The sequence below is a fragment of the Brachionichthys hirsutus genome, unplaced genomic scaffold (assembly GCF_040956055.1).
Source record: "Brachionichthys hirsutus isolate HB-005 unplaced genomic scaffold, CSIRO-AGI_Bhir_v1 contig_796, whole genome shotgun sequence".
Classification (NCBI taxonomy): Eukaryota; Metazoa; Chordata; class Actinopteri; order Lophiiformes; family Brachionichthyidae; genus Brachionichthys; species Brachionichthys hirsutus.
Window position 1 is genome coordinate 283,710 of NW_027180331.1, and position 14,649 is coordinate 298,358.

The 14,649-nt window shown below is 45.4% G+C and overlaps 1 protein-coding gene and 1 non-coding gene across 2 annotated transcripts in view; one reads left to right on the forward strand and one right to left on the reverse strand.

Annotated features, from left to right (window-relative positions):
- Positions 1 to 14,649, forward strand: part of LOC137912977 (dystonin-like) — a 73,110-nt gene that overhangs the window by 20,830 nt on the left and 37,631 nt on the right. The window contains exons 12-42 of the mRNA XM_068757107.1: positions 107 to 200; positions 302 to 456; positions 540 to 954; positions 1,052 to 1,180; positions 1,306 to 1,383; positions 1,475 to 1,636; positions 1,843 to 1,947; positions 2,095 to 2,190; positions 2,270 to 2,395; positions 2,487 to 2,639; positions 2,724 to 2,878; positions 2,967 to 3,093; positions 3,227 to 3,410; positions 3,640 to 3,797; positions 3,882 to 4,060; positions 4,162 to 4,303; positions 4,381 to 4,574; positions 4,668 to 4,830; positions 4,925 to 5,008; positions 5,157 to 5,264; positions 5,365 to 5,463; positions 5,783 to 5,920; positions 6,519 to 6,607; positions 6,689 to 6,797; positions 7,363 to 11,304; positions 11,821 to 11,967; positions 12,047 to 12,262; positions 12,341 to 12,484; positions 12,581 to 12,817; positions 13,717 to 13,869; positions 14,391 to 14,624. Of these exons, the coding sequence (XP_068613208.1) occupies positions 107 to 200; positions 302 to 456; positions 540 to 954; positions 1,052 to 1,180; positions 1,306 to 1,383; positions 1,475 to 1,636; positions 1,843 to 1,947; positions 2,095 to 2,190; positions 2,270 to 2,395; positions 2,487 to 2,639; positions 2,724 to 2,878; positions 2,967 to 3,093; positions 3,227 to 3,410; positions 3,640 to 3,797; positions 3,882 to 4,060; positions 4,162 to 4,303; positions 4,381 to 4,574; positions 4,668 to 4,830; positions 4,925 to 5,008; positions 5,157 to 5,264; positions 5,365 to 5,463; positions 5,783 to 5,920; positions 6,519 to 6,607; positions 6,689 to 6,797; positions 7,363 to 11,304; positions 11,821 to 11,967; positions 12,047 to 12,262; positions 12,341 to 12,484; positions 12,581 to 12,817; positions 13,717 to 13,869; positions 14,391 to 14,624 (8,515 nt within the window). The remainder of the gene's footprint in view (positions 1 to 106; positions 201 to 301; positions 457 to 539; positions 955 to 1,051; positions 1,181 to 1,305; positions 1,384 to 1,474; positions 1,637 to 1,842; positions 1,948 to 2,094; positions 2,191 to 2,269; positions 2,396 to 2,486; positions 2,640 to 2,723; positions 2,879 to 2,966; positions 3,094 to 3,226; positions 3,411 to 3,639; positions 3,798 to 3,881; positions 4,061 to 4,161; positions 4,304 to 4,380; positions 4,575 to 4,667; positions 4,831 to 4,924; positions 5,009 to 5,156; positions 5,265 to 5,364; positions 5,464 to 5,782; positions 5,921 to 6,518; positions 6,608 to 6,688; positions 6,798 to 7,362; positions 11,305 to 11,820; positions 11,968 to 12,046; positions 12,263 to 12,340; positions 12,485 to 12,580; positions 12,818 to 13,716; positions 13,870 to 14,390; positions 14,625 to 14,649) is intronic.
- trnai-aau (transfer RNA isoleucine (anticodon AAU)) lies at positions 6,349 to 6,422 on the reverse strand. Its single transcript has one exon. It is a non-coding gene; the product is annotated as a tRNA-Ile (tRNA).

A 14,649-nucleotide genomic window follows, 5' to 3' on the forward strand; every position in this document is an offset into this window, starting at 1 on the left:
TATGTTCTCCCAGTATCCACGTGGGTTCTCTCCGGGTTCTCCGGTTTCCTCTCACCTCCAAAATTGTCATTTGTAGGCTGACATTTCCCTCACTTTTCTTCTGAAGGCTTGAGATGCTGCAACAGATTGCCAACAGGGTTCAGCGGGACTGCATTAATGGCGAGGACAAGCTAGCGTTGGCGAGAACTGCTCTGCAGTCTGTAAGTTCTGTGAAGTCTCTGTTTGCTTTGATGAAAGCAATGACAAAAGAGATTGTCGTTCTTGATCTTTGAGTTTTAATCCCTTATTTTCCTTTGTGAAGGATGCAAAACGTCTCGAGTCTGGTATTCAGTTCCTAAATGAAGCTGAGGTTTCTGGTTACCTTTTGGAGTGTGAGAATATCCTCAGACAACAAGTGGTGGACATCCAGATTCTTCTGGATGGCAAATTCCCCTTTACGGATCAACTTGTTCAAAGGTCTTAAGCACATTGCGTGGCAGCAACAATAACCCACAGAATGCTTCAACAGCTGATTATTTTGCTCCTTTTTTAAATACCAGGGTATCAAAACTCCGGGACGACCTCGTGTCTCTGAGAGCTGAGTGTCCTTCCGTGTACAGCAAAGGTCACACTCTGACAGCAGAACAAACCAAAAGGATGATCTCCGGCATCACGCGAAGCCTGAACTCTGGTTTCTCACAGAGCGTCAACACAAGCCCGACACCAGCCCTCACCCCAGGAGGGTTAGACACCCCTGGGTCCACATTCACCTCTGGCCTCACCCCTGGTCTGCAGCCCCCTTCAGTCCAGAGCTACATGGGAAGCGGTGGAGGCATGGACGCAGGCAGCCTCAGGCATTTGAAACAGATCCGCAAGCCTTTGCGGAAGTCCTCGCTAGCAGACCCCAACGCGACGGAGGAGGAGAACAACATGACATTTGTCCAGGACCTCCTAAACTGGGTAGAAGAGACACAGGTGAGTTGCCATCATTAGATTGTTTATAATGTAATGTGTAGCATTGAATATGTTTTTACAATAGGTTTATGTGTTTGTTTGTTTTTTATATTTAAAGTTGCAGCTGGATCGTTCAGAGTGGGGATCGGATTTGCCAAGTGTGGGAATGCATTTAGAGAACCACAAAGTTCTACATAGAGCCATTGAAGAATTTCAAATAAGTCTTAAAGAAGCCAGGCTGAGTGAGGTGAGTGTTTTATAGACCCTCTCTGTTTCTTATAATCCTATATAATCTAGAATTTAAAGATCATTCTGAAATGGGACTGTCTTGTTACCGATGTCAGTAAAGCAAAAATATATTTTCCCCCTCAGATTCAGATGAACTTGCCCCTGAAACTAACTTATTCTGACAAACTAGGCAAACTCAGTCAGCAGTACGAGAGACTATTGGTAAGCGATCCGTCTTTAATCTTATTCTGTGCTGCTATGCATGAATTTATTACGTTTCACAGCCTTACGAAAGTCTGTGTGTTCCTTTCAGAACTGTTCAAGGGAGCGGCAAAGCCGCCTGGAAAGCTTGCTTGACTTTGTGTCGCAGGCGACTCAGGAGCTCATCTGGCTCAATGAGAAGGAGGAAGAGGAGGTCGCCTTCGACTGGAGTGATCGCAACAGCAGCATCTCCAAGAAAAGGGACTATCACACTGTAAGATTTGAACCCAATTCGTCCATGCAGACAGCAGAATGATACTGTTGAGGCTTTTCATAAAGGGGATCGGTGTGTTTTCCACTGGATGATACACTTCATGCTCAGTACTGTGTGGCATGCTAATTGCTTTTGTGAGAGGAGGGCGTTGCTGGTTCTTTACTGTAGCTGGATGTCAGAAACTCATCTTAATGTCCTCCACATAGGACCTGATGAGAGAGTTGGATGAAAAGGAGGATGCGATCAAGTCTGTGCAGGACAAGGCCGATCACCTCCTGTTCAGCCACCATCCCGCCAGGCTGACTATCGAGGTAAGCCTCTTCCTGCTTTATTCACGCTCCACAGTCTCTATGGCAATTAGAGTGCAAGCAGCTGTGGTTTCACCTTTGCAAGGTCATGGAGTATTTTGAACTTGCCCCTTTTCCAGTTGTCGTTCCTGGATGTTGCTTCTCTTTCAGGCATACAGGGCTGCCATGCAGACGCAGTGGAGCTGGGTGTCGCAGCTGTGCTCGTGTGTAGAAACGCATCTCAAGGAGAACGCTGAGCATTTTGAGGTGAGGCGACGCTCGCCTCTCAGTAAACAGTGCGCGTGTTTGTCTCGTCTAATGTTTTTCACTCTTTTCTCCGGGGCAGTTCTTTGCTGATGCCAAACAGTCCATGGACTATCTCAAGAGCCTGCAAGATGGCATACAAAGAAAATACAGCTGTGAGCAGACAAGCAGCCCACACAGACTGGAGGACCTCATTCAGGAGTCCATGGTAAACTGGCAGAAGGATCTGCCACGTTGTCGTGTTTGCATCTTGCAAGCGAATAGCATGAGTGGAACAGTGTGTGTGTGTGTGTGTCCAGGATGAGAAAGAGCAGCTCCTACAGTACCGCAGCACTGTGGCCGGGTTAGTGGGCAGAGCCAAGAGTATCGTGCAGCTCAGCCCCAGGAACCCTGAAAGCCCCGTGAGATCCTCCATCCCCGTCAAAGCCATCTGTGATTATCGTCAGATCGAGGTACACGGAGGCACGTTTAATGGCAACGTGTTTCCCAAAGCTTCCCAAGTAGATCTGTGGTGCATTTTGTGACTATTCTTTCAGATTACAATTTATAAAGATGACGAGTGCGTACTGGCCAATAACTCTCACCGGGCCAAGTGGAAAGTCATCAACCCGGCAGGGAACGAGGCCATGGTGCCCTCTGTGTGTTTTACTGTGCCTCCACCCAACAAAGAGGCTGTTGACATGGCGACAAGGTGAGATGTTTGGATCCACTTTGTCTGGAATGGGCGGCGGTGCTTTGTTGGGATGAGCTATTACGTTTTTCTTCTGCTCGTCCTGCAGAACTGAGCAGCTATACCAGGAAGTCCTGGCACTGTGGCACCACTCCCACATCAACATGAAGAGTGTGGCATCTTGGCATTATCTAATGGCCGACATAAGAGCAATCCACAACTGGAATGTGGCTTCGGTGTGTTTTAAATATAAGGGTTTCTTTCAGTTGCAGTTTTTTTAACACCATCTTTATGATGATTGGCTCAGTTTTGATGATGACTTTACAAATGTAAAGTTCATGTCCAGCGTTATTCTCCTAACTACTGCAGATAAAGACCATGTTGCCAGGCGAGCATCAGCGGATCTTGAGCAACCTGCAGTCCCACTTTGACGAGTTCCTGGCGGGCAGTGAAGAATCTGAAGTGTTCAGTGTGGCAGACTGTGCCCAGCTCAAGAGAGACGTCGAGGCCTGCAGGGAGTACTATCATGAACTGCTCCGATCTGCAGAAAGAGGTAAGGCTCCGTTTCCCCCTCCGGCCCCTCCCAACAAGGAGGTGCCGGCGTACCTTGAACGCAACACCATGAGGGAAACACATGGATTTATAAACTCAAGTTAATGCCTTTTGGAACGTTACATTGAGGTTTTAAGATTTCATAAGCAGTTATGGGTAATGGGTAGTGTAAATGAGATTTTATGCCCTTATGTGATTGTTTTTAATAATCGTGTCTTGTTTGTAAACAGAGGAACAGGAGGAGTCAATTTCCAACCATCACATCGCCGAAATACGCAATTTCCGAATGCATCTGGAAGCCCACGAAGAGCACCTGATCCGGAAACTCCGCACGCCTCTGGAGAGGGATGACCTGGAGCAGAGTCTGCAGCGCATCGCAGAGCACGAGGTGGGACACGCCAATTAACCAACAGACGTGTGCAGGAAAACGCTGGTATTGCTATTTACATCATTTCCGCATGCCGCTCCACAGAAGGAAACAGGCGAGCTGAATGAATTGAAGGAGAGCCTTGATGGCATGAAGGAGAAGTGCGAGTTGTTCCTCAGACAGGCTGCCGGTTCTCCTTCTGCGCCAACGCTTTCCTCGGAACTCACCGTCCTCCTCGAGAGCATGAGCCAAGTTTACTCCATGTCCTCTATTTATATGGACAAGTAAGACAAACCCTTTATTAGCTAAAATAATTATTGAAAATTCATATATATGTATTTGCATCACGAGTATCTGAGGCGAAGACATTTACATCGGTTTGCAGGCTGAAAACGGTGAGCTCAGTGGTGAAACACAGCCAGAGGGGCGAGGCACTCGCTAAGACCTACGAATCCAAACTCTACGAAGAAGAAGACGCCATGAAGTCGGACGTCAGAACCATTGAAGCAGTCACGTCAGCGCTGAAGGTCCAGCAGCACAGGATTCTACAGTTCAGCAACGTTGGCAGTGGTTTTCGTTCTTCTTCATGCCCTTCTCATTACAGCAATGGCAGACGGAGATAAATGAGCAGCAGGAGGTGTTTCACGCCATGGAGGATGAGCTGCAGAAAGCGCAGGTCATCAGCGACCACATGCTCAAGGTGCACAACGAACGCGACTTTGACCTCGATTGGCACAAGGAGAAAGCTGATCAGCTGAGTGAACGATGGCGGAACATTCAGTCGCAGATTGACAGCAGGTTAGTTCTGCCAGGTGTTTTTTTTTTTTTAAGCTTTTTTTTTGTCAGTCTAAGTTTTTGCTCACAACTTATTGATTTACTTTTTATTGAAAGGCTTCGGGACCTTGATGGTATCAGCAAATCCCTGACAGACTACAGAGACTCCTACAGCGGTCTGGATGAATGGGTGAGACGCATGGAGGAAGCTCAGCTGAAGGCCCAAGAAGACAAGCCAGAAGACAGCAAGGCACTCGCTGAGCTGGTAAACAAGCAAAAGGTGCAACACAATTTCACATTTAAAAAAAAAAAAATAAAAAAAAAAAGCTGTATCATGTGGATGCATAAATAAATACTTGGAATGTGCTTTTCAGGTCATTGTTGCTGAAATTGAACAAAAACGGGGCAGAATTGATGAATGTCAGAAATACTCTGAGCAGTATTCATCTGCTGTTAAGGTAAGCCAATTTATATGAACTAGTATTCTAGTTTTATAAAATGTTCCTTTTTTTTATATTTTCAAGTGTTTTCTGCTACATGTGCCATTTCCAGTCCTGCTTTAATCAGAAAAGACACAATGCTGTGAACTATAAATCCCTTTTTTAGGATTATGAGCTTCAGCTGATGACCTTCAGAGCGATGGTTGACTCCCAGCACAAATCCCCACTGAAGAAACGGAGGATGCAGAGCTCGTCCGACGCCGTTCAGCAGGAGGTAAAACTATAGTTTCAGAAGGTCAGGAAAAGCGTGCTCGGTACAAACCAGTCCATCGTCCCCAATGACACGCTTGCTTTCCCCGTTTGATGTAACACAGTTCATGGCTCTCCGAACCCGCTACACTGCTCTTGTGACGCTCATCACACAATATGTGAAGTTTGCCAGTGAAACACTGAAGAGAACTGAAGATGAGGAGGTGAGAGAGCGGCGGGTTACACTTAGTTTTACTTGCTCGTTTTCCACTAATGGGGCTCTGTGGAGTACTAGTATAGCTAACTATACTAGATTTATATATAACTACTTATCATTGCAAGCTTTGTAATATTTTGTGAGCATTTACATGGCTTTTTTGAAAACTGACGGCGGTTAGAACGTTAGAATGCTATTATCAAATCAGTAACAAGTGACATTAAAATATATTTAATAAGCTTTTTAAGATCCTCCTTTGTTGTTGTTGTTGTTGTATTCTACCCAAACTAATGCTCTTTTCAATAACTCATCTGTTCTGACTTTAGAGATCCGTTGATGAGGAAAAGAGGGAGCATGGCGATAAAGTTAGTAAACTATTGCACTGGATGTCCAGTGTGAAACAGAACCCAAACAATTATGGGAGTGCTCCTAAAGATAGCAACGCCAACACAGACACTTCCCAGGTAAATAAATAGCTATTTTTTATAGTGTTTTCTGTGTCTCTGCGATCAATAACAGTTAATGTCAGTATTATACTTTTGTTTTATAATACTTTCTCACAATGAAAGAAAAATGTAGTTCAATATCAGATATAATTGCTTTATAAATTACCACAAAGATGAATCAACTGCGCTTTGACTCATCCATACATCTTCTTGTAGATGAGACAAACGTCTCATGTAGAGCAGCATTTTTTTTTAGCTTTGCGGGTCACGGGAGCGACTGGAACCTATCCCAGCATGCTATGTGTGACAGGCGGGGTACACCTCGGACGCGTCGCCAGCGCATTGTGGGGCCATACAAAAAACAGGCTTATGTACACACAATTTGGACAAAAAACTGCTCGGGACAGAGGATTTGAACCCAGGTCTTGCTGTGAGTTGACATAGTTTGGCCAGTACGGGGATCGAACCCGCGACCTTGGCGTTATTAGCACCATGCTCTGACCAACTGAGCTAACCGGCTTCCTACTTGCTGTAAATGAATTCAAAAAGCCTGTAAATGCTACATTACTAAATGTAACGATAAAAAGTACTAATATGACATTATTTGACGTTCTAGGTGTCAGTCGAGGAAATGGTCACTAAGAAGGAGCAAATTGCAGAAGCGCTGAGGGCCACACAAATGATGCTGAACAAACACGGTGACAAGTGAGTCAGGCGACCGACGCTCAATTGAGTCGTCCACTGTTTCAAGTCTCAGCTTCACTCTTTGTACTTCTGTCATTACAGAATGACAGACAAGGACAGAGAAACCGCTCAGGCGCAGCTTGAGGCGCTCGACCTGGCCTGCAGTGAACTCTCCCGGCGCTGCTCCGATCAGATGCCCTCTGCAGAAGAGGTTTGACACTTGGCTGTTTCTTCTCTCCAGCGGTTTGCCATTGTGTCTTATAAGTGTGTGAGAAAACAGCGCCACCTAGCGTTCATCCGCATGACTAACCTTTTTTCCGACAACAACAAAAGCTGGTATTGCTTCCCCCCGAATCTTTAGCGACAGGAAATAATATTATTGTGAGTATGCTGTGAACATGCTTTGTTGCATTCAGCGTTTTTCTGAATGTGCTTGTCTTGAAAAGTGAACAGTTTGACGGGTTTTGACACGAAACCGGTTGCCGACAGTATGGGATGTGACTAACTACCCTCTTTCTGTAAGACACTGGACGCTGCATTCCCAGGTGCATGACAGCTTTCACTGTGTTGTCCGCCACTCTCCTGTTGCACCCCTGATGCAGGCTTCACTTGTACAAATGTGCATCATGCCTTTATAACATGCCAATATTTATCTGGTGGTGAGTATACCTTTTGTCCTGTTCTCAATAAACCAAAGATCCATTTCCGGCAGCAGATAATACAGATTTTAAGGCTGAAACCAGTGCATTGATTTTTCAATATTTCTTTTTCGTTAGGATTTTAAATCCAGCGACGGAGCGCTTGGGACTGGATGCACCAATGGCTTAACTGAGCAGATAACTGCTGTTACTCAAAGAGAAGCTCAACCTGTGGTACCCGACGTCTCTCAGTCTGAGCCGCGTCTCTGCCTGGACTGGGATAAACCTTTCAAACAAGATTGTATTCGCAAATCCAAAGTCAACCCCTTACCGGAGTCGGGGGAATCAAGCAAATGCGTAGAGAGTGTGCATGTCTCTTCTGTGTCACTCTCCGAAATAGCGGCAGTTTGGGCCGCATCTGAGGAGCTGATCTTCAAGATGATCGAAGTAGAACAAACCGGTGGTGGATTGAAGGTGTCCTACACGGGGGACACACTGACCCTGAAGAGGACGTTCCAGCGTGGTTTGATTCCTGCCTCAGTCTATATAAAGATTCTCCAGAGGCAAGAGAGCCGTCAGGATGGTGCTGGAGATGTGGCGCTCTTAGAGCCTCTGCAGGAGGTGGAGCCGTCTGAAGTCAATGGATTGATATTAAAGCGCCTCAGCAGAAATAAATCGCTGGCATCAAGGAGAGATGTTGAAACGCTGAGGTCTTTTCCTGATGTTTTTAATGATCGGGAGGCCACGATGAGACTGCTGGGTGTCGGTGACCCCAATGAAGGCCAAAACATAATGTCTGAGGCATCAGAAGATGCTGGAAGCAACGCTTGCAATGTGGAAAGTGCCGATGGGCTAACGGTGGACGCCGCCGTTCAGTGTGATTTGATGAGCTCCAGCAGTACGCTCATTGTGCTTGGAAATCAGCAGCAGCTTATTGGACTTGTGTTGCCTCCCTGTCGGAATCCCGAAAGTCAGTCCACCTTGTTCCAGTCCGACCAGCACATCTCCACCAGCGACTTTACCAGCAAGCTGTTCAGTAAACGGGAAAAGGTTCTAGCTCTTTACGTTCCAGAGAAGTCCGAAGTGGTAGACATCAGCGCCGCTATTCAAAATGGTCTGATTGATAGTTACACAGCAGATGTTCTCAAATCCGTAGAAATTCCAGATGCTTTTCCTGATATTGATCACCTCAGTGAAAAGTTTTCCTCTTGGCTTATGTGTAAAAAGCTCAAAATCCGCGGATGCCATCAGGCTGTAGAGTGTTTGAAAGTTGGTAGGGTACCGACTCACGCAGAGACAATGCAGTTGTTCCTCTCCTACCTTATGATAAACAGTTATATAGATCCTATGTCGGGACACAGGGTCCTCATATTTGATAAAGAACTGAGTAAAATGATTGAAGTTTTTCTTGAAGATTCAGAATTATCTGAAAGGCCAGAGAGAAGTGTGACTTCTCTGACATTAAGCATCGGCGACCCTTCAGAACAGGCAGAATTAGAGCTCCCGCTGCAAATACAGGAGGAAACAGAGGAGTTCAGCAGCAGCACACGAGATCCTCATTTTGTTACCTTGGACGACGGAAGGAATTCCTTTGATGAGGAAGCACATAAAAGCGACATGACTCTTGGTGCAAATCTGTTTGTACATGATGGCTTTGACATGAATCTCACAGAGTCTGGTGTGACAGAGAGATCCGTTTGTCAATACTCAGACGAATGTGAAGAAAATGTTTGTGGGTCTAATTTGTCGATCGATGCTGGAGGGATTCATAGCAATGGTCTCGATGTTCAAGCGCTTCCGGTTGTGCCAGTATTTCCCACTTCATGCTCTGTGAATAGCGCGCCACCAGCGTGGCTCGATTCCGATGTTTCACTAAAATCGGATCCGACTCGCCCATGCCGTGATGCCGAGTTCCTTTGTTCTGAATCAGAAGGTAAAGATGTTACGCTATCGGATTGTTTAGACTTTGAGGACATTGTGACGCGTGGCAGTGACAGGGACTGTGTACCTTATCGTCCAAAAGCGCAGACGGAGGAAGGGAGCATTTTAGATGTTACCTATGGGAGACATTACGACCCAGAGGCTGCTCCCAGTAAGGTCCCAGTCGATGAGACGACAGGACTGAAACATGCTGACCTGCAGGTGATTAATAATAGAAGTGTTTCAGGTGAGGTGCCTCCAACATCTCGTTTAAAACAGGAAGAGCCTATTGGACCTATTCCCTCAGGTGGTGCCCTTTCTGCAAAGGACCAGCACGGCCGGTTGGGCTCTAGGTGCAGCATTACCGTCAGCCAGTCATTGCAGTCTGGTTCTGTTGAGGATGAGATCGAGGACAGAATCTTTCATTCTGACCCCAAAGCTAGCATTTTCCCAGAATACCACACCCAACTCATCTCTAGCGATCCTAATGCGGCTCTGATTAATGTGAATGCAGCTGAAAACCCACACCAGCCGACTGAGAGGGCGGTTTCTGTCGGGGTGCTTGATCTGCAGGACGAGGAGGCTGACGGCAGCGATGGAGTGGGCAGCGGTGGTGATGCAGAGGTGGATTGTGGGACGACTGGAAACATAGAGCGTGATTATCTACATCATTCGCCTCCATCAGCTCGTGGTCAAGAGTCCCTGATGAGCTCCCCGTCCGAATGGAGTCAGCTTTCTGCAGACTGTGTTCATCGCACTGACAAATCCTCTTCACCGGCCGAAGGCAGCGGCTCACAAAGTGCAGTCAGTGATCAGGTGACCGGCGAGGCTGACGTGTGCGCCATTCCTTTCAGTCACATTGAATCTGGCCGCTTTGGTGATGAAGCCTTCATCGCGAGATCTGTAGGAGGAAATCGGGTCGTTAGCGAGCGTGAACCGGACTCATCCTCATCGCGTTGCCGTGGGTTACGCGGGGAAAGTAGAATGGAGTATGACACAAATGAAATCCAGTCATCTTTGTGTGCCGAGTCAGCAGCAGGCAGAGATTACGCAACGCTGACTGATGTGGTGTCAAGTGCCATCGTCTCCAGTTCCCGGCGTAAGGGTCGCTATGACAACAGCATTACCGACGACGGCAGCAGAGCCGTGTTGCCCAAAAGAGCAGCGCATCCTTCGCAAAGTGCTTTTAGTGTTGACCTCATTGGCGAAAGCTTGCCAGACAAAGCCACTGAGACAAACACTCTCAAGTGTTTCAATCTAGATTCAGAGCAGTGCGCTCATACATCCAGCACAGCTGCTCCTGAATCTGCATCGGTCGATCAACATTCATCAGTTTCATGGCACCGTGCTGCAGATGATGCCTCGTGCACCAATGCTCTTCCACCAGAGAGGCGAAATGGTGACACTGATATGGAAGAGATCTCTGAGTTACAGACAGCAGAGACAAGCGATGAGCGAAGTGCCGAAATCGGTGGGAAGGTCTCTCCATCCTGGAACTCTGAAGCTGCAATGGAAGTAGGATTGGGATCTGAAAGTCCTCCAGGGGGAAACGTATTAGAAGGGTGTGATGCTGAGCTTTGCCAGAATCCATCTCCAGTTCCATCAGTGTTGACCGATGCTCCGAAAGTGTGTTTAGGCAGCCAAGGGGAAATGACAGAGGTGATTAATGTCAGCGATTTGCAAACTCAAGATGTTAGCAGTATTGCTGCAGGTCTGAGTTCTTCACAGCACTTAGTAAGTGACGTTTTTTGCGGAAACGCCTCACCTCACAGACTCGGGGAGAGCAATCAGCCGGACCTTCTCATGGATTTGTTGAAGCGCAACACCCTCAATTTAAAGGACAAGGACAAAGAAGTGAAGGGCCAGACAGTCGGTGAACTTACAGAACGGTCTGATGGTCCGAATGTCCAGCTTCAACTGTTGCAGATTATTAAGAGTGTTTCCTCAAGCCAAGACCTTTCAGCACACCAGGATGTGATGGAGACACTGAACACTGCTCTGGAGGCTGATCCTCGGCAGAGGCAGCGTGCACTGGAGAGCATCAGGGAGGAGAGCTCAGAGGGAGAGGACGATAACGGCACCTCTGCTGCAGACGGACGCCACCCTCCTCCTCAGTCTGCCAGCTCACATCGCTGCAAAGTTGAGCAGGTTGGAACAAATGTACGATTATTATTAAGGAGGTTTGTTTGTTAGCAGGATTACAGAAAAACTGCTTGATGAATCTTGATGGTTTTTTTTTTTTTAAATATACATATGGGTCTTGTAAAAAAAAAAACTTAGATTTTGAGAGCGATCCGGATACCTGTATACCAAAAGATTTTAAAAAATTCGGTGATTTTCCAATTTACCTATAATGAAGGTTTTTTTTCAAAAATCACATCTTGTAAAATATGCATTCAATTAACTCATCAAAAGGGGTCCGATGTGCACTATCATGCAAAATGTCTTCTGGCTCGGCTCCAGAGTGAGGTCAGGAAAAAATATTGTATTTTAACATTGAAAGCTCCATTTATGGATTCAAAAATCAGTTAAAAATACACATCAACTCTGATTCACTTTTCTTGGTTGGCGTATAAAGATAAACAATAACCATTTATAACCTTTTGATGATGATCCGGATCACTATCTGGATCTGGTTCTAGGAATTCTTAAATATATGTGCTTCTTTTCCCACAGCCGTTCTCCACCCAGGACTATTTGGAGTGTGTTGGAAGACTACAGGACCATGTCGATGTTTTAGATGATGTAAGAAAAGACCTTCTAGACCAGACAGCCACGAGCGACAGCATGAAGGATTTACAGAGCCAAGTAGAGGAATTTCAGGTTTGAAACCAATCAACCCCATCAGTTTTTCCTTTATGTGTATTCATGCATTTGTAACCAAATCTCCTTTATTAACCAGACCCTGGAGTGCCAGCTTTCTGCACTGGGTGGTGTTATGACACCTGATATGGAAAAATCCAAGCAGCTCTTAAATTGTGTGCACGAGGGGATTCCCGTACAAATCTGTCAAGATTTGTCCTCGACATATCTGGAGTTAGGGACACATTTTACTGCTGTTTCCAAAATGTGTGCAGAAAGGAGTCAATCCCTGACTCGAGCAATGGAAAGAGGAAAGGTCGGTGCACATCGGCTTTATAAAATACAGTAATGTAACAGTTGCATCGGTTATTTACTCCTTAAAATGTGATTTTAGGCACATTTGGAATCAACATACCAAAGACATCGCAGCAAGCTTGATGATCTAGCGGGTCTCATCAAAAACGACTCTGACACGAATGACACGGATTTTTGCACATGTGATGAAAACACACTGAAACGTTTGATTCAGCAGAACAAGGTGCCTTTATATGCTGATTAATATGCTGATTAAAAACAATCAATATTAACAGTGACTACATAATCATGCTGGCATATTTCCGTCCTTTGATTCCAGGACACCGAGAGCAACCTCCTTAAAGATGCTCGGCTCAAGTTAGAGGATGTCACGTTTGATATCCACTGCTTTATTTCTGAGCACGCTGAGTTTCTGAGTCCAGCTCAGAGTAGCTACCTCCTCAGACTCCTCAGCAACACTCAGAGAGCATTTAGAGACCAAACAGAAAGGCTTGTGAGTCAGAGGAGCGCCTTGGATCTCCTTTTGGACAACCGGGAAAGGGAAAACCAGGATAAGGTCTGACCTGCAGATATTATTGTAAAACATCCCATGAAGTAACAGCTGTGTGGACATTTGGTTTGCAAACTGAAAGTTAAAGGTGATGATGATTGTAGTGCATGTAGAGAAGACTGTAAGTCACGTTACTGGTCAGATTCAAGCATTCATAATAGTAGAACTGCATGCAGAGATGACTTTGTGATCACTTTAATTTTATAAATGTAAATGTATGTATGATTTCTTAGCATTGGTACGCAAACGCATATTCATCTCACATCAGATTATGTCATGTCTCCCATGAAGACATTCCTTTTTAAAAGTTGGAACAATTCTAACATTTTATTTTAATGTTCAAAAGTGATTTTATTTTTCAGATGTGCATTTAAAAATACTCCCAGTCAACAGGGACAGCTCTGTGACTTCTTTCTAACCGTCTGTCTTCAAAATGCTCCCAATATGGGGGATCCTGATGATTTCATAGGATTCCTATGTGGGACATTCTGCTGTGAATGGCTAAACGTCATCTTTTGCATGTTCAAATGCTTGACCACTCCTGCAGACTAACTTTTGTGTCGTTGTATTCTTCAGGTCTTCGAGACACCGTGGACTAAATGCACCTTTTCTGTTGGAACGCCTTCGGGTCCATTAACACACGGGACATCGTGTCCTCTTGTGCTCATGATCAAAGTTGCAAAAAGCATGTTTACAGCATACTAAACTTCTACAATATTTTGATGAAAGGAAAATATTGCATGTTACCTTTATGTGCTTCTGTAGTAGCTACTCCCTTGCTATGTTACTTGCGTTCCCAGGTATTAATAAGGCCATTCATTTCAGGCTGATTTATTGGCTGTGGGTTCGAATGGACTTCATGGCCTTATATTTATTTGTTGTTTATTTTTCTATGTGTCGTACAGTCTTTACAGGCAAAACAGAAGGAGTTCACAGAGAAGTTGGAGGAAGTGTGTGATAATCTCACTCTGACAGAAAACCACCTGATCGGTCATCAACAACAGGCTGAAAATGCAGAGTGTGTCAGAGACCTACAGCAATACCAACAGGAGCATCAGGTTTGAATTGTTGTTTTATTTTCAAAGTGTGAGTCCAAAGCTTAAAGATCACATATTATACTTTTTTCTCCACAAGTTAATGCAGTTCCAAAACAATTATATGAAATATCTGTGACAGTCTTTCCAAAATAGCAAACAGATGCTGCAGGACAGCGTCCCCTCTTTTCTGTCTCAAACAGCTCTGTCAGAAAAACCTCTGAAAGCCAAACCGAAACTAAGTTCATTGCGTGCACGCAGCTGCGCACGTGCACGCAATGAATGTACATGCATGTGCACGTTCGCCTTCTGTGACATCACAGGGGGAGAGATTTCTGTCAGACGCGTTTCAGTAGGTGATTACAGAAATATGCAGGATTGACTTAATGTTTTATTTCACTGTTTCTGGGTTGGTAATGACTCAAACCCACCATAATAGTCATGTCGAAACATGGGAAAAGTGAGTTTTTAATAATATGTCTCCTTTAAAGTTTTATTTAATGGTCCTTCTCTACTTTCTGCCATTTGTCTCTCTAAACCTCAAGGCTCTGCAAAAAGATGTATTGACCAATGCCAGTGCCTTGAGTGAGGTGGTCGCAAGCACTGAAAAGTTTCTAGAGGAAAACCGGAGCAAACTGATGCCGGACCAAATCGGCATGCTTGAGAAAAAGTTGGAAGAAACCAAAAGTAAGGCCAAACTCATCAACCGGCGAGCCGAGGAGTCCAGGAAAGATTTAGAGAAGGTTGTGACCACGGCCATAAAACAGGAGAGTGAAAAGGTCAGATGTCAGATTACCGCCACCT